General features: G+C 40.6%; 1 protein-coding gene across 1 annotated transcript in view; it reads right to left on the bottom strand.

The window, feature by feature from the left end:
* Positions 1–23,499, bottom strand: part of Adgrv1 (adhesion G protein-coupled receptor V1) — a 504,170-nt gene that overhangs the window by 370,845 nt on the left and 109,826 nt on the right. The window contains exons 51-56 of the mRNA XM_085830825.1: positions 20,197–20,461; positions 19,257–19,379; positions 6,626–6,848; positions 6,087–6,291; positions 4,259–4,405; positions 1,098–1,353 (exon numbers count right to left, since the gene is read on the bottom strand). Of these exons, the coding sequence (XP_085686951.1) occupies positions 1,098–1,353; positions 4,259–4,405; positions 6,087–6,291; positions 6,626–6,848; positions 19,257–19,379; positions 20,197–20,461 (1,219 nt within the window). The remainder of the gene's footprint in view (positions 1–1,097; positions 1,354–4,258; positions 4,406–6,086; positions 6,292–6,625; positions 6,849–19,256; positions 19,380–20,196; positions 20,462–23,499) is intronic.

Genomic DNA, 23,499 nt, shown 5'->3' with positions numbered 1-23,499 from the left:
CAAGAAGTAAATCTGATTGACATCTTAGAAAAGTGAACTTATGGGGGTAACACATAGGTGACAATTGCATAATATTCACAAATGTCTTGAAAATGGGTACTTGAATAAACTGTCATAATTTAATACTAACCATTGAAATCATGATTTCAATGTCTACCATGAGGTGTCAATCACAAGGTTCAAAATGTCTCCGAGAACCTAGTATTTTTTTGTTCCTTAGAGTAAGATAATTTGTCATATAAAGTACTTAAAATGTTTATTAATATCCTCACCTCTCTAAGAGTTTCTGATGATTGTGATTATTTCCAAAAAAAAAAAATACCATTCCTACAAATTTCTATGTTTTAAAAATGCCTTTTGAATGAAAATGAATATATTATTTTATTAATGTCTATTGTCTTGGGTATTGCTCACACAGATAGTCAAGGGCCCAGGAACATCACTACATGCCACTTTCTTATCAGCTCTGTGTAAAAGAATTCTGAAATCTGTTTATCTGTTTCTCTGTCTGAAAAGTTTCAAGCAATCCTGTAAGTTTGTTATAAATACAAGTTTTATATAACATTTTATTTCAATAGGTTGATTGATCATAATCTATTAGAATATTAATTCAACAAAGGGAATCAGAAATAATTTAGGGAAACAGTTCAGCATGGGTCACTGTATATATCACCGGGTGAAATCACTCCAATTACTGTGTGGCATAACATAATTGATACTTCCAGCACCAAGTCTGTCTTTCAGGGTAGTGACTGTGCCCTGTACCTGCTGAGAGTACACCGGAAATCTTCACATGCAATGCAAACAAGTGAAGAAATGATAAAAAAAGAAAATAAAGGCCAGCTCTGCTACTAGTGGGCCATCAATTAACACTTTCTGTTATAAAAGCATGCTCGGAGAAATTAAAAGTACTGTAGTAGACATTATTGCAAGGTCAGTCCATAATTATAAATTTTAAATGAAATTAAAATGAATATGGCCTATCAAGCTGAAAAAGTCATACGAATAATGAAATGCACATTCCTTTTAAATGGCATAATTAAAATGGCCAAGGAACCGTTTTTATTAGAACCTGACAAATCTTTACCAGGACTAACCTGTGGGCTCTGGCACTCTATTGAAGAGAGACTCGGTGTGCCAGCGAACCACACCGTAGGGCGAGTCACTGGGCAGGATGGTCAGCACAGACCTGCTTCTGCTCTGGTCAATTGTAGCACCTTTCAATGGGTCCTCAACCCCCTCTGTGACAATCTGGGTAAGTGTTACAACCACAGCCTCAGATAACTCCGGCAGATCATCCGCAAGAACAGTCAGAGTGATCATAGACATTGCCTGGTCCTCTGTGAATGAAATCTAAACAGGAGAGTTTTACATAGAGTAGGATTAACATCACATCATAAAAATGTCCATTTCTTATTTTTGTTTAATATGAGCATAATTTATAAACCAAAGATGATTCTAGCGCATAATATGAATTCATCAACAAACCAAATAAATGTCTTTTATATTAAAATTAGAAGATTGAAAAAAATTAAAGCTCTTCAAAAACTTGAGTTAATATCTATATTGAACTTGTCATCTCTCGGTGCCTACTCTTCATTAGACTGTAAAGAACCTAGTCTCTCAGGAATCGTAGTCGTTGATACTACACATAAACAGCTAGAGAACAAAAGAAGGTGGTTCACCACTTTAAATGTTTGAATCTACAAAACGTTTGCAATAATTGATGCTGCAGATGGATGTTTCACCTCATAGATGTCATTTCTATACCACACATCCCATATTCATTCACAAATCAATCATTCAAACCATCATTGCAGGCCTAGGCCTCCACCTCTCCTATAAGCCAGTCCTGTTTTATATAAATGAAATGTAATTGGGATGTGGCCAAACAGACTGGAGTAAACACACTCACTACCTGTAATGTCTGCTTTATGTTACTGGACAATTGTACTACAAAAACAAAGTAGTTTTTACAAAGAAAAAAAAACACACAGTACATAAAATCAGAAGCATCTACAATGTGACCCCTTACAAAGTGTATCTACTACACTACATAAAAATAATTCTTTCTACCTTGCTGCCTGGACAAGGTACAGAGCCTGTTCTCTTCAGTGCTGCTGCTAGTGGGGGGCTGGGTCAGCTCTTCTGCTCCCTGCTGCTGGTAGCCAGGGTGGAGGGGAGAGAAAGGGCATCTCTCTCCCTCACCTATACCACTGCACAGCAGATGAGCATGGCATACTCGCAGGTGAGCTGGCCTCATAGGCATCAGTGTGGGAAAGCTGGCCCTGTAACTTGTCTACCATGTATTGGTGTGAGCTAGGCAGACAGGAGAGCTGTTGCAGAGGTCATGAGAGCAGGAAAGCTTGTCCTGTCCATCATTGGCTGCAGCACTCAGGAATGGGCCCTGTACCTCCTCTAGGCAGCACAATAGAGCCAGCTCTGCTGGCATGGGCAGTGGTGAGCTGGCCAGAAGGATGTGAGAGCAGGAGAGCTGGTTTTGCCCCTTGTAGAAAACAGCATTGGGTGATCTAGCCTGGGCAGTGCTGGAGAGCACTTCCTGGTGGTGTGGGTATGGGACAGCTGGTGGGATGACCAACTAAGCTACTTCCAGGCCCAGACCTAGAGCTTTGGGTTGGCCCACCCCAACATCTATCCCATCTATGAACTGCTGGAGCATGTAAAAGGCCAGTCCTACAGCTCCAGAGCTGCAGGATCTCCATGGCACAGGGCAAGAATAGGTTATCTAAGAGGACTCCCAGTGAGGATCCAGTATGGATAATATAGGAAAAGCCAGAAGCCTCAAACCAGATCAATGACTCATAACAATGAACACTTGTAAGTAAAGAAGTGTAGACTAAATGGTATTTTGTTGTACACAGTGTCAGACATGGCAGTTTCCACAATAAGCCTTGTTTTTCTTTAGGAGGAGGTTGCAAGGGTGGAGAGCAGATACAAAGGGACAGGGAGATGAGTGGGATTGGGGTGCATGATGGGAAATTCACAAAGAACCAATAAAAAGGTTAAAAAATAATTCTTTCAAAAATAATGACAAAGAAAGAGGCAGTTGGAAGTTTTAAATCTTAAACACATATATATATAATAACTTAGAGAGATATATTTCAGTGCATACAAAAACAGAGATATTAGTGGTAATTTGCATAGAATATGTGTTAAATACAAGAGACTGCTAAAACATCCTTAATACACTGAAGCACCCATCAATTTGAAATTACAAGAACCTAAAAATACTGAACTGCTACACATATTTTTCCCAAGATATAACTTCATAAAAGCTCCTCTCAGTGATTCTTCAGAGAAATATTTGAGCAATACTGATATATAGAACCACAGAAAAAAAAGGAGGTCACACTTCTTGGAAATAGTTAGCAAAAGGCTCCTTGAATCCTCTTTGTGAGTCAACTGTCCCCTTGATGTTCTGATTCCATTTTGGGAAACAGAGCATCAATTTTATGCTAACTTGCATAGTGGATAATGTGATCCTTAGCCTAGACCCTTTCCTGTGGCTGATGAGGCCATCCCTCAACTATTGAGAGCATCTGACTCTGTGCTTACCTTTGGAGATAGACCTTAGCAAATAGTGTCCATCACAGTCAACCCCCACCTAGACACACCATAGCCACGAACACCTGCTGAAAGGGGGAATCCCAGTGGGAATCCCAATTGATCAGGCCTGAACCTGGGATGACAGCCAAGGAGCAGCTTAGACATAGAATTCTCCCAAGAATTAACCTCACTGGATCTGCAATTGCTTGTGGATGAAGCTCTCCCTATACACCTCTCTGCCTTCCTCATTTCCACCTGATTGATTCATGCAAGCCTACTGTCCAAAGCTCTCCCCCTCTGTCTATTGAGAGCAAACAGAAAGTTCTTCAGTCTACAGCTCTCACTGACCTTTCCACAAGAATGCCTATTTCCCCAGACTTGTTCTCTGAGAACTGTTTCAGCTTTTCTTATGTCTTGACAAATTTCCATTCCCAGTCTGGCTCATTTGTTCTTTCTGATAATGAAATGTAATTTGGTTAACTCAGGTAGTGAACCTCAAAAGGCTTCATTATTTTATGTCTAGATATATATATTAAAAAAAAAAAAACTAGCGTTAAATTGTATCTTACTCTACGGTGATTAGCAAGATTCCAGTGTTAACATCATCAAACTCAAATGTTTCTTCCAACAGGCAAGATTTAGTCCCATGCATCAGTGATTATGTGTCTTCTATAATTCTGTAATTACATACCACTCCTGAGGTGGGAAACACATCACTGACACTTCCGGCTGCTTCCCATGCTACAGTTATGCGGCCGTGTGTTCCTCTCAAGCGTTCAACATTCAGAGTTACCAGGCTATCTCGTTCCAATTCCTCCAATTGCTTATGCAATGAGTTCTGAAAGATATGTAGAAAGACTCAGGGGGTTGACTTGAAATACCTAAGCAATTTTTGCTTTGCATTGCCACATATTTATAAACTTAATTCTGAGCAGAGTGAAATGGCATGAGAAACAACTGTTACCAACAGTGATACATTGAAAGGTGTGGTGCTGAGGCTACCAAGGCCAGGAAGACAGCAAGTTTGAGTCTGGCCAAGACTATAGAGTACAACATCTCAACAAGTGAGTATATAAATAGCCCGATGTCACTAAAAACAGTCGTATTGCATTGTATTTTGTTTGTTTGTTAGTCTTCCTGATATATTTGGCTCAATGGACATACGTTACTTTTATACCCAGCATGCATTCCTCTTTAAAGCAGTACACATAACATTTATTGAAAGGTTTGTAGAATAGCAAGAACATAGTCCAGAATGGCATGGAAATCCTTTGCATCTGCGTAAGGTCTGCTAATTCTTCCAAGTCTCCCTTTCCTAGTAGTAAATTAAGAATTAGCTCTAGAAATTTCCAATCCCATACCCACTGCAAGAGCATCCTGAGAACTGAGACTGTCTGATCACTTGCTAATGTCTCTTGGGCTTAAGTTCCTATCCTGTGAAATATTTGACTAGCTAATCTATTTCTGTTGATGTTTCATTCCTTAGCTCACAGTCTGTGCAACTGTTCCTCCTGCCAGAAAGAAGAAATCCCTCTGTGCTATGTAACAATCCCTCTCTCTCCATCTCTCCTCCCTAGACATGTTCGTCATTCCAGTTCTAGTGGCCATCACTCCGTGAAGGTTTCATTCTTAAGCAAATGCAGGCAGCATCTTGTGCTAGCTATTTAAAGATGTTTTCCTTCAAAAGACTCCTTCCACACATGTCTAACCTTTAGACATTGTGACATAAACTTATCTACAGAATTCATTTTTTTTTTTTTTTGGTTTTTTGAGACAGGGTTTCTCTGTATAGCCCTGGCTGTCCTGGAACTCACTTTGTAGACCAGGCTGGCCTCGAACTCAGAAATCCGCCTGCCTCTGCCTCCCGAGTGCTGGGATTAAAGGCGTGCGCCACCACGCCATTCTTAATATTCATACAATTGTTGGAATAATACGACATGAAAGTCTACCTTTCTTCTCATGGGGAAAGAAACACGAAACCCAGGTATAAATAAGGGAGCCTGAGAAGATTTTCAGAGTTCTTTCCTTGAGACAAAGTGGCAAAGGCATCTCTGTGTAGCATAAGCCACACCATGCTCTGGTGTAATACCTATCTGCATGTGATATGTGTGATATAATTCACTGTATAACGTGTATGAAATAATACCCAGTGCAAAGTATATCTAGCTTCTCTCTTGTTACAACTCTCTGGTTTTTAAAAAAATAAAATAAAATAAAAAAACTTTTTAAAGATAGTACCTGAAGCAAAACACTGAGATGTCCAAATAGTAAATGTATTATGATCGATAAAAGTAAATAAACAGAACAAAGGAGGATGCGGTATCCCAGAGAACCCACTGGAATTCTCAGTAGAATTCTACTGTAGGTAAGAATTCTCTGTAGTAAGAAGTGAGGTGGAGGCAAGGGAAGGGATAAAGACTGAAGACCGGGCAAGTATCTCTCTCTCCGTGAAGGCATTTCAGAACTAATTTATAACAACAACAACCTCGACACAAGTGTGGACTCTTGGGTCCTTTTACCTGGGCAAATGCTACAACTCCATAGGCACCATCATTGGCGAGAACAGTGACTCTCACAGAACTGCTAATGCCAATCTCTGCTCCGCCTCTTGGATTTTTAAGCTGAACTCTGAATGATTCTTCTTTTTCGGGAACTGTGTCATCAAGGACATTTACTGCTATAATTGCTTCCTTGTCGCCAGGTTCAAATATCAATTCACCTAAACTAGCATGAGAAGCAGATTTAAAATGAGCCAGTGATGACCACTGAATGGTACACATGGGAGATTAGTCCCAGATTCCTAGCACACTGAATAACATTGAAGTCTCACAAGGACCAAAACATTCCATCAGTAAAACACGCATACAAAATATCCATATAATACTGGTCAACTTGATAGACTAGATACTAAAAATATGGACAACGAACAGATGTCTGGCTTACTAATGGCTGCTCTGTTTTACATAAAGCAGTAACTCAATCAATGAGGTAGAGAAATTTGGTGCCATACACAGAGGTGGGTAAGTTAAAAACACTAAGCATCAGCTACTGAACCTACCTAGGAATAAAGTCAGACTGGCTGGAGACGTAGGTCAGCTCATACAAATGGGAGTCAGTAGCTCCCACTAAAGCAATTAAAGTCTTGCTTGAATTAAGCGACTTCACTGTCACAAAAGCTGCATCGTGCGCAGCAGGTGCTTCCAGGACGAAAGAGAAGGCATTCAGCTCTGAGTTCCAGCAGTAAAGAGCAGAACCGTCTTGAGCAGTTAGAAGTATGTGGACTGGAAGGAGAGAAAAGGATCAGAAATGAAGTATCCTGTGCCCACCTGTTCTCTTCACAGCTCCAAAGCCAAACCCGTCAAAGCTCCACATGATTCCTAGACTAAAGCAAACAGGATTCTGTTTTTGAAACAACAGGATATAAGTAACTTTTTGTTTGTTTTTTTCGAGACAGGGTTTCTCTGTATAGCCCTGGCTGTTGTGGAACTCACTTTGTAGACCAGGCTGGCCTGGAACTCAGAAATCCGCCTGCCTCTGTCTCCTGAGTGCTGGGATAAAAGGCGTGCACCACCACGCCCCGCACAAGTAATTTTTAAGTGCTGTGCATTGACAGATTCAGGTTGACATGGAACACATAATCTGTTTGTGAAAAGAAAAGCCATAACCTGATCAAATGGAAATAGATTTTGTAATTTTGTGTGTCCACGCTAAACTACATAAAAGTAACTTTTCAAAGCCAAAAGTTTTCAGCATTTCACCACCAAATGCTTCACTTTCATTTTTGATTCTCTAGTCTTTTTATAATTTATAATCACCAGTTGTAACTAAACAAAAGTTCTAAATCATCCTGTTCCATAATTACAGCATTATGCAGGTCAATGAGCTACCACGCAGTAGGGGTTGGGTATCTTTATAGCATATATGGTTGCCAGGTTTGGCAGCAACAACCTTTGGTCACTGAGCCTTCTCACTCATACAAGCTTCTCATCTTAATATATAATTACTAGTCTCTACAGCTGTCCTTAAATGTATTTAAGATTTTCTGTAGACTGAATATTTATTGTTCTCAGCACGAAATAGAAACAAAATGTTCATTTTCACTGAGCAAATTATTCAAAATATTTAAGTAATCCAAAAAATATGAACACACTTATGACACTTTGAACATGCTTTCCAGAGCACTTGTGACATAGCCAGGACCTGTGACATTGTTAACTCAGGACAGTGGTATACATCTGCAGCCACACAGACTAGGAGAGAGGTGGCTTAAATACTACATGGGACACTAAAGGCTCTTCAGTCACAAATGGAGCAGGGCTAGGGAACCACAGAGAAACACACACACATTCTAGTGTTGAGTGACACTCAAGAACAGATGGCTGTTAAGACTGGGGAGGCGCGGATCAGCGCCGGGGTAGCAGGAGAGCAGGGTTGCCTGACACCCGCCAGCTACCCACGACCCCCGCCGCAGGATTTTGGGACTGCTGGTGAGTGGAACACAGCTTCTGCTCCAGTCCAATCACGCGGGACCTGAGACTGCTCTGGTTGGGGGGAGAGAAATCCGGCCTACATAGGGCCACAACCCTCTTCCGGTCAGAGGAGCGCCAGAGCAGCTGGGGCGCAGGGTCGGCTGACACTCGCCAGCTACCCACAACACCCACCACAGGATCTTAAGACTTCTGGTGAGTGGAGCACAGCTTCTGCTCCAATCCAATTGCGCGGGACCTGAGACTGCATTAGTTAGGGAAGCGGAAACCGGCCTGAGTAGGGCCACAGGCCTCATCCGGCCAGATCAGCGCCGGGGTAGCGGGAGAGCAGGGTTGCCTGACACCCGCCAGCTACCCACGACCCCCGCCGCAGGATTTTGGGACTGCTGGTGAGTGGAACACAGCTTCTGCTCCAATCTTTAAACAGTGACAACGATAACAACTAACCCCAGAGATTACCAGATGGCGAAAGGTAAACGTAATAATCTTACTAACAGAAACCAAGACCACTCACCATCATCAGAACCCAGCACCCCCACTTCGCCCAGTCCAGGGCACCCCAACACACCGGAAAAGCTAGAAACGGATTTAAAAGCATATCTCCTGATGATGATAGAGGACTTCAAGAAGGACTTTAATAACACACTTAAAGAAATGCAGGAGAACACTACTAAACAGGCAGACGACAATAAAGAGGAAGCACAAAAATCCCTTAAAGAATTGCAGGAGAACACTGCTAAAGAGTTACAAATCCTTAAAGAAAAACAGGATAACATAATCAAACAGGTAGAAGTCCTTACAGAAAAACAGGAAAACACATCCAAACAGATGATGGAAATGAACAAAACCATACTAGACCTAAAAAGGGAAGTAGACACAATAAAGAAAACCCAAAATGAGGCAACACTGGAGATAGAAACCCTAGGAAAGAAATCTGGAACCATAGATACGAGCATCAGCAACAGAATACAAGAGATGGAAGAGAGAATCTCAGGTGCAGAAGATTCCATAGAGAACATCGGCACAACAATCAAGGAAAATGTAAAATGCAAAAAGATCCTAACTCAAAACATCCAAGAAATACAGGACGCAATGAGAAGACCAATAATAGGAGTGGATGAGAATGAAGATTTTCAACTCAAAGGACCAGCAAACATCTTCAACAAAATTATAGAAGAAAACTTCCCAAATCTAAAGAAAGAGATGCCCATGAACATACAAGAAGCCTACAGAACTCCAAATAGACTGGACCAGAAAAGAAATACCTCCCGACACATTATAATCAGAACAACAAATGCTCTAAATAAAGATAGAATACTAAAAGCAGTAAGAGAAAAAGGCCAAGTAACATATAAAGGCAAGCCTATCAGAATTACACCAGATTTTTCACCAGAGACTATGAAAGCCAGAAGATCCTGGACGGATGTTATACAGACACTAAAAGAACACAAATTCCAGACCAGGCTACTATACCCAGCCAAACTCTCAATTAACATAGATGGAGAAACCAAAGTATTCCACGACAAAACCAAATTCACACATTATCTCTCCACGAATCCAGCCCTTCAAAGGATAATAACAGAAAAAAACCAATACAAGGACAGGAACCACGCCCTAGAAACAACAAGAAGGTAATCCCTCAACAAACCTAAAAGAAGACAGCCACAAGAACAAAATGCCAACTTTAACAACAATAATAACAGGAAACAACAATTACTTTTCCTTAATATCTCTTAATATCAATGGACTCAACTCCCCGATAAAAAGACATAGACTAACAAACTGGCTACACAAACAAGACCCAACATTTTGCTGTTTACAGGAAACTCATCTCAGAGAAAAGGATAGACACTACCTCAGAATGAAAGGCTGGAAAACAATTTTCCAAGCAAATGGCATGAAGAAACAAGCTGGAGTAGCCATTCTAATATCTGATAAGATTGACTTCCAACCCAAAGTCATTAAAAAAGACAGGGAGGGACACTTCATACTCATCAAAGGTAAAATCCTCCAAGAGGAACTATCAATCCTGAATATCTATGCTCCAAATACAAAGGCAGCCACATTCATTAAAGAAACTTTAGTAAATCTCAAAGCACACATTGCACCTCATACAATAATAGTGGGAGACTTCAACACACCACTTTCACCAATGGACAGATCATGGAAACAGAAACTAAACAGGGACACAGTGAAACTAACAGAAATTATGAATCAAATGGATCTGGCAGATATCTACAGAACATTCTATCCTAAAACAAAAGGATATACCTTCTTCTCAGCACCTCATGGTACCTTCTCCAAAATTGACCACATAATTGGTCACAAAGCAGGCCTCAGCAGATACAAAAATATTGAAATTGTCCCATGCATCCTATCAGATCACCATGGACTAAGGCTGATCTTCAATAACAAAATAAATAATAGAAAGCCAACCTTCACGTGGAAACTGAACAACACTCTTCTCAATGATACCTTGGTCAAGGAAGGAATAAAGAAAGAAATTAAGGACTTTTTAGAGTTCAATGAAAATGAAGACACAACATACCCAAACTTATGGGACGCAATGAAAGCATTTCTAAGAGGAAAACTCATAGCTCTGAGTGCCTCCAAAAGGAAACTAGAGAGAGCACACATTAGCAGCTTGACAACACACCTAAAAGCACTAGAACAAAAGGAAGCAAATTCACCCAAGAGGAGTAGACGGCAGGAAATAATCAAACTCAGGGGTGAAATCAACCAAGTGGAAACAAGAAAAACTATTCAAAGAATCAACCAATCAAGGAGCTGGTTCTTTGAGAAAATCAACAAGATAGATAAACCCTTAGCCAGACTCACTAGAGGGCACAGGGAAAGCATCCTAATTAACAAAATCAGAAATGAAAAAGGAGACATAACAACAGATCCTGAAGACATCCAAAACACCATCAGATCCTTCTACCAAAGGCTATACTCAACAAAACTGGAGAACCTGGATGAAATGGAGAAGTTCCTAGACAGATACCAGGTACCAAAGTTGAATCAAGATCAGGTTAATGATCTAAACAGCCCTATATCCCCCAAAGAAATAGAAGCAGTCATTAATAGTCTCCCAACCAAAAAAAGCCCAGGACCAGATGGGTTTAGTGCAGAGTTCTATCAGACCTTCAAAGAAGATCTAATCCCTGTTCTTCACAAACTATTCCACAAAATAGAAACAGAAGGTACTCTACCCAACTCATTCTATGAAGCCACAATTACTCTGATACCTAAACCACAAAAAGACCCAACAAAGATAGAAAACTTCAGACCAATATCCCTTATGAATATTGATGCAAAAATCCTCAATAAAGTTCTTGCTAACCGAATCCAAGAACACATCAAAACAATCATCCATCCTGACCAAGTAGGTTTCATCCCAGGGATGCAGGGATGGTTCAATATACGGAAATCCATCAACGTAATCCAGTATATAAACAAACTCAAAGACAAAAACCACATGGTCATCTCCTTAGATGCGGAAAAAGCATTTGACAAGATCCAACACCCATTCATGATAAAAGTCTTGGAAAGATCAGGAATTCAAGGCCCATACCTAAACATGATAAAAGCAATCTACAGCAAACCAGTAGCCAACATCAAAGTAAATGGTCAGAAGCTTGAAGCAATCCCTCTAAAATCAGGGACTAGACAAGGCTGTCCACTTTCTCCATACCTATTCAACATTGTACTTGAAGTCCTAGCCAGAGCAATTCGACAACAAAAGGAGATCAAAGCGATACAAATTGGAAAAGATGAAGTCAAAATATCACTCTTTGCAGATGATATGATAGTATATATAAGTGACCCTAAAAATTCCACCAGAGAACTCCTAAGCCTGATAAACAGCTTCGGTGAAGTAGCTGGATATAAAATTAACTCAAACAAATCAATGGCCTTTCTCTACACAAAGAATAAACAGGCTGAGAAAGAAATTAGGGAAACAACACCCTTCTCAATAGTCACAAATAATATAAATTATCTTGGCGTGACTCTAACTAAGGAAGTGAAAGATCTGTATAATAAAAACTTCAAGTCTCTGAAGAAAGAAATTCTAGAAGATCTCAGAAGATGGAAAGATCTCCCATGCTCATGGATTGGCAGGATCAACATTGTAAAAATGGCTATCTTGCCAAAAGCAATCTACAGATTCAATGCAATCCCCATCAAAATTCCAAATCAATTCTTCAACGAATTAGAAAGTGCAATCTGCAAATTCATCTGGAACAACAAAAAACCTAGGATAGCAAAAACTCTTCTCAAGGATAAAAGAACCTCTGGTGGAATCACCATGCCGGACCTAAAGCTCTACTACAGAGCAATTGTGATAAAAACTGCATGGTACTGGTATAGTGACAGACAAATAGACCAATGGAATAGAATTGAAGACCCAGAAATGAACCCACACACCTATGGTCACTTGATCTTCGACAAGGGAGCTAAAAACATCCAGTGGAAGAAAGACAGCATTTTCAACAAATGGTGCTGGCACAACTGGTTGTTAACATGTAGAAGAATGCGAATCGATCCATTCCTATCTCCTTGTACTAAGGTCAAGTCTAAGTGGATCAAGGAACTTCACATAAAACCAGAGACACTGAAACTTATAGAGGAGAAAGTGGGGAAAAGCCTTGAAGATATGGGCACAGGGGAAAAATTCCTGAATAGAACAGTAATGGCTTGTGCTGTAAGATCGAGAATTGACAAGTGGGACCTCATGAAACTACAAAGCTTCTGCAAGGCTAAAGACACCATCAATAAGACAAAAAAACCACCAACAGATTGGGAAAGGATCTTCACCTATCCTAAATCAGATAAGGGACTAATATCCAATATATATAAAGAACTCAAGAAGGTGGACTCCAGAAAGTCAAATAACCCCATTAAAAAATGGGGCTCAGAAATGAACAAAGAATTCTCACCTGAGGAATACCGAATGGCAGAGAAACACCTGAAAAAATGTTCAACATCCTTAATCATCAGGGAAATGCAAATCAAAACAACCCTGAGATTCCACCTCACACCAGTCAGAATGGCTAAGATCAAAAATTCAGGTGACAGCAGATGCTGGCGAGGATGTGGAGAAAGAGGAACACTCCTCCATTGTTGGTGGGATTGCAAGCTTGTACAACCACTCTGGAAATCAGTCTGGCGGTTCCTCAGAAAATTGGACATAGTACTACCGGAGGATCCAGCAATACCTCTCCTGGGCATATATCCAGAAGATGTCCCAACCGGTAAAAAGGACACATGCTCCACTATGTTCATAGCAGCCCTATTTATAATAGCCAGAAGCTGGAAAGAACCCAGATGTCCCTCAACAGAGGAATGGATACAGAAATTATGGTACATTTACACAATGGAGTACTACTCAGCTATTAAAAAGAATGAATTTATGAAATTCCTAGCCAAATGGATGGACCTGGAGGGCATCATCTTGAGTGAAGTAACACAATCACAAAAGAACTCACACAATATGTATTCACTGATAAGTGGATATTAGCCCAAAACTTAGGATACCCAAGATATAAGATACAATTTGATAAACGCATGAAACTCAAGAAGAATGAAGACCAAAGTGTGGACACTGTGCACCTTCTTAAAATTGGGAACAAAACACCCAGGGAAGGAGTTACAGAGACAAAGTTCGTAGCTGTGATGAAAGGATGGACCATTTAGAGACTGCCGTATCCAGGGATCCATCCCATAATCAGCTTCTAAACGCTGACACCATTGCATACACTAGCAAGATTTTGCTGAAAGGACCCAAATATAGCTGTCTCTTGTGAGACGATGCCGGGGCCTAGCAAACACAGGAGTGGATGTTCACAGTCAGCTATTGGATGTATCACAGGGCTCCCAATGGAGAAGCTAGAGAAAGTACCCAAGGAGCTAAAGGGATCTGCAACCCTATTGTTGGAACAACATGATGTACTAACCAGAACCCCGGAGCTCTTGTCTCTAGCTGCATATGTATCGAAAGATGGCCTAGTCGGCCATCAATGGAAAGAGAGGCCCATTGGACTTGCAAACTTTATATGCCCCAATATAGGGGAATGCCAGGGCCAAAAGAATGGGAATGGGTGGGTAGGGAAGGGGGGGCGCTATGGGGGACTTTTGGGATAGCATTGGAAATGTAATTGAGGAAAATATGTAATAAAAATATTAAAAATCAAAAAAAAAAAAAAGAAAGAAAGTTCTAGGCCAGCCAAGACTATATAATGAGGCCCCGACTCTAAAAAACAAATCCTTATAAGAGGTTCGATATGAAAATTGAGACTATGCTGCTATGTTTGCTTTTATTACTTTATTTTACTATGTAATAAATTGTGGACAATAAAAAAAAAAAAAAAAGACTGGGGAGGCATTAAAATGATACGGAAAAAAAAAAAGAAAAAGAAAAACAAGCCGGGCGTGGTGGCGCACGCCTTTAATCCCAGCACTCGGGAGGCAGAGGCAGGCGGATTTCTGAGTTCGAGGTCAGCCTGGTCTACAGAGGGAGTTCCAGGACAGCCAGGGCTATACAGAGAAACCCTGTCTCGAAAAACCAAAATAAATAAATAAATAAATAAATAAATAAATAAATTAAATAAAATGACACAGACCTGGAAAGTCTGACACCAGCCTTCTAGTTTGTATCCCATAGGTTACAGTGGGAAAGCCAACATCCTGATTCTCACTCATTAAAAACTCCTAATCATTATTGCTTACTGCTAACATATTAACTAGGCTAACTAATGTAGGTACTGTAGCTTAGGTACTAAGACTTGCATAAAGGTAAAGATGGAAAAATGATAATGATATATTAGAATCTTTAAATGGCCAAATATTTTGCATAAAGCTATGTAAAATTACAGACATTCCAAAACAAATTTTAAAAGAGTCCCCTTTAAAGCTGTCTTAAAGCAGTCAGCAAAGAGGGTCTCTATCTCTGTGTCTCTATGTCTCCATGTCTCTATGTCTCTATGACTCTGTCTCCCTTCCCTCCCTCTCTCCCTCCCTCCATCACCTTCCCACAGAGGGCACTATAAGTTTTAGGATATATACCAAATGTTTTAATTCCCCATTTAATTGGCTTCCTAATCTTTCTTTGTTTGCCCCTCTTGCCATTATTCCCTCACTGCTTCTGTTTGGACCACACTGGGTTCTTCCTGGTTGTTTCCAGAAAGTGCATGCTCACAGCCACTGCCTGAGCTTTGCTTAGGTATACTCTTTGCCTAGAGCCCATCTCCTGTGCAGCTCTTTGCCTCCTACTAAACCCATAACTCCTAATTGAATATTTATTGAAGAAAGCTTTGTAGGTATACCAAAAACTAGCTTAAATTCTTTGCATTGTTTTATTCAATTCTTTCCTGGAAATTATCTGTTGTAGCTATAATCGTATTTGTCACATGTGTACATATGTGGGTGTGTGTGCATGAAATGCACATTCATGTGTGTATGTGTGTGTGTGTATGTTTGTGTGTGTGTGCGTGCGCACACACACACACACATGCCTCTTTCTCCTACTACATGATACATTTTTGCATGACAGAGACTACATGTGCTCTGAGCTGCCCTTGTTTCCACAGGTTCTCTCCTGTGATTCTTACCTTAAAAGAGTTTATTTACCATTAAAGGAGCCAAAAATAAAAAAGAAAAAAAGAAAAAAATGGCAAGTCTACATATCCTTGCAATAAGTGCCCTGTTCATGTTCCCTCTTCCATTTTCAGAAATCAGTCATGGAGCTAACCAAAGCATAAATATGTGAACCCATGCCCCTGGTTCCAATTTAACATTTTTAATAAAATATTTGATTTATACATAATAAGAAATCCTTTGTACATTCTTCAACACATGCTTTCAGCTTTCAGGAGTGTATAATAGCTATTCTGAGTAATTCCCTGCAGTCTTTTCATGTCTCTACAACTTCAAGTCACAGAAACAAAAGAAACAGAGAGACTTCACAATGGGCTCTTCATAAAACTCTGGCAGAATTTCTCCTGAGTTCTTTTAGAAAGTGCACCTATTATATTTTTTTAAAAAAAATCTTTAAAAGGAATTCTATAACTTCAATTAGCAGCCCATCTGAACAAAACACTTCTTCCTTAAAAACATTCATTAGGTAACTACTGTGAGCATCGGGAGGTGACCTGAGTAGACACCATCTGAAAAACTGAAGGATGACAGAAGCAGAAATGAAGGTCCCAATTAAAGGATAAGTAGGGGGTAGAGCTAACAAACATAACAGAAGATACAGAATGTATTCAGTAAGTCCACTGTTGAGTGGATAAGAAAGCCAATCTTCCTGCACATCATAGGAAAACATCATGTTCATGTCCGTGTGAGCACGAAAGGGTTGCCTTCAGGGCGCAGGGGAGAGTGAGACAAGTGTGGGGACTGGAAAGGCACACAGAGGACCAGGTAGAAATTAGAATGTACAGGATGAATGCAGAGCCATGAGGAAGGAAAAAGAGACATAGAAACAAAGGAAGTAAGAGAACTTGGCTTAAAACAAAAAAGCAGAAACCCACAGGGCAAACCCCCCATTCGAGCTCAGTGGCTGAGGGAGATGAGTGACCCTGCTGGGAGATGCAAGGCTGAATTATGATTCCACAGAGAAGAGAAAACCAGACTCCCGTAGGTTTGACTAATTCTGCTTGTCTTTTGTACTTTGCTCTATTGTTTTAACTGTGTAATCTTGCCTACCGCCAAGGATCAGAGTCTCTGAAATCTAAACCTCTCACTTTCTCCTGAATCTGTGCCACAACTCTAACCACCTGGGATGCTAAACATTACCTTGCACTACAGCCACCTAGAACCAAACTGCTGACTGCCACCAATAGACACATTTCCCTACAGCCTTCCTCAGTTTCAAACTAAGATTCTTCACATTACCAAGGTGTGAGAGTTTGGCTGCCCACATTCGAATACTCAGAAGTCCTCATGAATGAAGAGCGCCTGTGTCTCTGTCCACAAATTTTCACACGTCTACGATCCCTTACAGCTCAGGGCCTTCTTTTAGCTGGTCTAGACAGCTGCAACACATTTCCTTCATGTTTCTTGCACCAAAGCAAGATGACATTATTAAAGAGGGGCTCTGAGCATCAAGTGCCTCTGAAATGCCTTTCAGGATTTCTCTACCTCAGAAATGTTCATGCCAAGAGTCCCGAGACTCTTAGATAATGTGTGAGGTCCGAACTGTATTACAGAGAAGTTATTTGTGAAGTTCACTCCTCCTGTATCATCAAGTTTCCTGGGTTTCACATGACTGGCTATATTGTAACAGACCAGACAAGAGAATCCAGATTCTGAAAGAGAACGCTGCAGTTCTCTTCCACAGACTAAGATCCTTTATATGAAGAGTGAAGGACGAGAATATTTCAGATTTCAGAGATTTTCAGATTTTTGGAATAGTTATATATATGGTCAAAATGTGCTGAGAATTAGACACAATTATAATCATAATTCACAAGAATGGTGTCACCACCTTTATTTCCAGAGTCAGAGGCAGGCAGAACTTTGTGAGTTTGAGGCCAACCTGCTCTGCAAAGTGAGTTTTAACACAGCCAGGGCTATGCAGAGAGAACCTGTCTCAAAGTAAGAAAACAACAGCCACAACATAAAAGTCACTTTCCATCTTATAGTATTACCAAGGGTAATCTCACATGAATTTTGTATTAATTTTACCCTTAAAACAAGGCATTGTGGGTATAATATTTCAGTTGTGACATCCTTTCAGACTTCAAATGTTCATGTTAAGGATATTCAACCAGCCTGAGAAACTGAAAAAACATGAACGCTTGTAAAAAGAACCTACAATGGGGCCAAGGGGATGGAGCCTTCGTAACAGGAGCCTGCCATACCACGCTCTGCCCATAGACTCCATGTCCCTAACGGGGAGCTCACTGCAAAGCTCTGCTCTTACCTCCACACGCAACTGGGGCACAGGCTTGCCCACAGGTGCACATGCACATGTACACACATGCACAAACAAATAAGTAAACAAATCTTTAAATGAAAAACCCTGCAATGGTGGTTGCCACAGGCCTACAATGCAGGAACTGGAAGGAGACGGATTAAAGAACTTATCAGTTGTGGATAAGTTCTGGAGAGCTCATTGTATGGGGGGGGGGGGACTGTACAACCAACAATGAGTTGAAAAATCTGAATATATCAGGAGAATAAATCTTGAGTTTCCACTACATACAAAAAAGTGATGGGCTGTGTAGCTTAATGAAACAATTATTTACATGTGCTTCAAAGCATCACACCATAGGTATTAAGGATATATAGTGCTTCTATGTCAGTCATACTTAAATATATCTAGAAAAACAAACAAATTAAAGGTGACCTAGAAATTATCTAATAACCCAGACATAAAATAAGAGCACCATCCTTCTCAGAAATGCTATTTAGAGTAATTTTTTTTTTAAAGAAACATTTTAAGAGGCTACAGATGACTCAAGGGGTAGGGATGCTTGCTGCAGAAATGACTTCCTGAACTCTGACCTCAGCACTCACTTAAAAGAGCCAGGCAGGACTGCATACCCACCTGCAGTCCTGGACTCCAAGCACTGTAGGAAGCACAGATGGATGTCTGGGGCTTGTTGAGTGGCAGCTGAGCTCCAAGACTCCTTCTCAAGAAGAGTAACAGAGCAGCACAGCACACACCTTCACTCAGTTTGCACACACACACACACACAGACACACAGGTACACACACACATGCCTGCACATGCATGCTACATACACATTGCCTCTAGGTTTCCGCCTTGAGTTTCTCCCTTCCCTTCCCTAGGTGATAGAGTATGAGCTGGAGTTATAAGGTGAAATAAACCCTTCCCTGCTCAAGCTGCTTTCTCTTGGTGCTTTGTCACAGCAACAGACACCCTAACTGAGCCAGGAGGGAATGCCCTTGTATGACCTCCATGGGCAACAAACACACACATAGGACATATACTAGCATGCAGGCTAAACATATGAAATAAAACACACAAAGTCAAATTAATAAATCAGAAAGTATCAATTTTCTTGAAGCTCTTAGATTTCTGGATGGACTATTATTGCACAGTTCTGATGTGAGAGTCCTACTAAAACACCCAGTCTCTGAGGACTTACCATTCTATCTAAACTCAATGAGACCAGAATCAGTCTAACTCCCCATAGTGCATTGAAGACTGGCTAGCAGTTGAAATGCCCTTACCTATGCCAGAAGCTGGTGTGAAGGAACGGATTCTGTTAACAGCAGCAAAGTCCAGGGATTGGAAATACCTCAACGATGAATGCCCCATCTCCCAGACAAAAATGTCAATTGCATTCTGATTTCCTGCTTAAGAAACGAAAAGCAACAAGCTGAACAAAGAAGATGACAACACTGCACAGCAGAACTATAGGAAAATATTAAATTCAAGGAAACTTCCCACGGAAAACATCGATCTTAACAACTCAGCTTGGTGGGGTACACAGCAATCAGTTTCTGTTTTTATAACAGGAACCACACACACACTAATACACATGAGGAGACATATTCTGTAACATCACACACACACACACACACCAAGCTACACACAAGGAAGACTTATAATAAACTGTTTCTTGGCTGGAGAGAAGGCTCAGTAGCTAAGAGTACTTGCTGTTTTTCCAAAGGATCTAGATTCAATTCCCAGCACCCACATGGTAGCTTACAGCTGTCTGTAATTTCAGGTGTCTGACACCATCATACAGACTTATATCCAGGCAAAAGACCAATATAAATAAAATAAGAATTTTTGTTAAAAAAAAAGAATAAATTGTTTCCTTGTTGATGATTGTTGGCATTTCATCATTGACACTGAAATAACCGGAAGAAAGTATATTCTTATGCAGATTATATCTTGAATCAGTTTTATCAAAAGTCACTAGGCATTATTTTATAAATTTCTCATGACAGCCCAAGTACAGTCCTACAAGATTGCCTATTCCAGAAGCTGCAGGAGCAGAGGGAAATTGACTATAAAATCTTTATACACATTTTCACATCACCTATCTACTGCTCATTTTATAGGAATATAAGTTTAAACTGGTTCAGTCCAGCACAAGATTGCAAACGTAAAATGCTGGGTGGTTTGGGTAGCAACTGTACGCACCTTACTTCATCCACTCACCTAGAAAGGTATTTTTGGCAAAACATAAATAAACATCATCGCCTGAGGACAAAGCCTCAACTTGTGTTATCCCACTGATGGACAGTTCTTGAAAGTTAATAAACTGAGTACCAGACCATGTAAATAAAAGGGAGGTTTGTCTGATGTTAGCCTGAGAAATGGCTAAGAAGACAGAGCCGCCTCTGCTGAACAAGGCCATGCCCAGCACACCTCGGACAGGCAGTGTCTGATGCCAGGCAAAGTTGTTTCCATTCCATCTGAAGACCTGTAGGGAAAGTCCAAACACAAGCTCCTTATGACCAGGAATTCGGCATCTGTGACAGTGCAGCAGCGTCATACACCTCCACTCCTGCAGCCTGCTGGTTAGCTGAGTGAGGGTGGTGTGGGAATATTAAAGTAATAAAATTGATGTTTTTCTCATTCTCTCCTCTCTCCTCTCTCTTTTCTCCTCTCTCCTCTCTCTCTCTCCTTCCCCCTCTCCTTTTGCCTCTTCCTCTCTTCCCTATGCCTGTGTGTGTTTGTGATAAATAAAAGAGAAGTTATTTGAGAAGAAATCAGTATAAAATATATGGAGAGGTAAACAAAGCAGAAAACCAAAAATTGAAAAGAATTGAACCGACTATAAAAATAAAATCCTTGATGCCTCCACATCTTCAATAGCACCTCAAACAACAGAACAGAGAGACATCTTCACCTGAGGACAACGGTCTGATTTTCTGTCCCCATGGTAGCAAGGCATGTAGGGCTTCAGGGTAAACATCCACAGAGTTAACCTTAGAAGGAAGTTCATAATTTACCTGGCTTGCCCTACAACCTTTTCACTTTTATAAAGCATTGTAGTGCTGAGGTAAAGTTTGGACTTCCAACCAAGCATTAAGTTTGGGGAAATGAATACGTTCAAGGCCCCATCAATTATCAAGATGAGATAATTAAGCTATCAATAAGTAAAAAGACTGTGCACTGAGTCAGTCCTGAGCATGACAGTTAAGATGATAGAGCACAGAATATGGATGTCCTGAGGAAGTCAAGTTAGACATGCTGGCTCCAAAGACAGAACGCCTGTCTTGTTCTAGGCAAAGAGTACTTCAGCCTGAAACAACGTGAAGGGAATGTGGGACTGGAAAAAGGTAAGGTAAAGCTGTCCCTTTCCTTGGGGCGAAGGCATGACAGTTCAGATGTGAATCTCTGAGACAGTACAATATGAGTAAAAATGATTCTATCAAGGCAACAGGCATGCTGCAGCAGTGACCTAGAAAAATGAGAAAAAGATGGTAATGCTATATAACATACAGACATTAAAGATGGACAGTCTGTATTAAAGACACAGTCTATCAAAAAGTCTATATAAAACTTTGAAATTTAGTAAGTAATTGGAAGTTGCTGAGCAGCTTTAAAATGAGGAATAACACAAAGTAATGTTGTTTTAAAAGGTAATTGCAGACACTCAACAGAGAACGGGTCTACAGAGGTGAGAAGATTCTAGAGATAGGCTGTGATGGTATTCTAAGTGACTGACTCAGTGGGAAATGGTGGGGAAATGCCTTAGTGGAAGCTAAGAAGTAGACAGATGAGACTGTATTCCAAATAGTATTGAAATATTCAAAAAAAGTACTTAATAATAACCAGATATAAACGAATATAAAAGGATAATTGAGCAGAAGCTAGCTATCCCATAATTCTTCTTGAATAATTCTACTTTACAGGGGTGCTATTTCCTGATGTTAAAACAACAATGGGTCCAGTCACATGGAGAAAATTTAAGTTCAGGCCAAGTTATTATCTATTACATGCTGAAAGTATATGTGAGTGGATATGGAAAGAAATAGTCACAGATGTCTAGAATACAGAGGAAAGGCTTCAGGTGTGATTTGGAAGACACTGGCCTACAGCTTGTATGTCAAACCAGACTTATGAAATTACCCAGAGCAAGTACAGAGAAAGAAAAGTATAAATTAAAACTGAATTCTAAAAAGCTCCTGGACAACTCAGTTTAGAAAGGAAGTGGGAAATGACAGTAGTGTCTGGGAAGGATGGACAGGAAGAGGGGGAAGCAGAAAAGAGAGAGAGAGAGAGAGAGAGAGAGAGAGAGAATAGGAGAGGGAGGCATAGAGGGGAGGAGAGGGCAGGGAAGATGGTGACTGATAAGGGTAAAATAGGCAGATGGAGAACATTGATCTGTGCAAGAGAAAAGATGTTTCAAGTCTGAGGCCATGCTGACCACCATACACAATCACAGTGAGGATACACCAATCCCAGCAGACCGGACAACCCCGTGAAAAGTAGCATTAACTATGTTTCTTGTTTTATGATAAAGGATTCTGACAAGAGCACCTGCATGAACAGTTTATTTGGTTCACAGTTCCAGGATACAGTCCATCACAGTGGGGAATGTACAGCAGTGGGAACCAGGGCAGCTGGGCAGCATGTATTTACTGCCTGGGGACAGGGAGATGAATGCTCAGTCCACTTTCAGCAGCCTACAGAATGGTACAGGTGGAATGAAGATTGGTCTCACCCCTCAAGTATCCTGATCTAAATAATCGTCATTGTCACATCCAAAGATTAGCCTTAGTCTGTCAAGTTGATGATGGAACTCAGACCAAGTGAGGAGCGATTTCCTCATATCAGAGAGAGAGAGAGAGAGAGAGAGAGAGAATCAGGAAGGAGAGGCTCTCTTTTTAAGCTGGGCAGTGCTTGAACACGGTGCTCACTGTAATAACCACTAGCGCGGATGGAATAGCCAGTCTATGAAGGCAAGAAAGGTGTCATTGTGAGAGGAAAGGCTTCCATAGACAGGGCCCCACAGTGATGGCAGGTGGGAGTAAGACTGGGTTTCAAGTGTTGTAAAAGTAGTAAGCCTCCTTCTGGAAGATTTCATTCCTTCTGGAAGATAGCATAGAACATACATCATCTTCTATTTTGATTAATCTTACAAATCTGAGTTGCACTTAAGAATATACAGAAAAAGGAAGATTCTTTTTTTTTTTTTTTTTTTTTTTTTTTTTTTTTACCAAGAGAGCCATTAGCTGAACATGAAGAAGTAAGAAGCATGGAAGCCTGAGAGACAAACATCAAATAAGATCACAAGATGGAGTGTGCCAGAGAAGTGTGAAGTGTGGGCTGCGGCACCGAGTGCCTGCTTGGCAATGGTAGCCGTGACTTTTCACTGATCCCATCTGTTGAGCTGGGATTTTTCTCCATAGTGCTTTCCAACTCGATTAGCCCCTAATCAGATGCTTGTGCTATTATTAGATTGGCGCTCTCTCCTGAAGAAAAATCTAATGTTTTAACCCTAGTCTTCAA

Source organism: Mus caroli, unplaced genomic scaffold (genome assembly GCF_978045245.1).
Source record: "Mus caroli unplaced genomic scaffold, Mus_caroli_1 scaffold_15, whole genome shotgun sequence".
In the NCBI taxonomy this organism is placed as follows: domain Eukaryota; kingdom Metazoa; phylum Chordata; class Mammalia; order Rodentia; family Muridae; genus Mus; species Mus caroli.
This window is presented reverse-complemented; position numbering and strand designations above follow the sequence as displayed.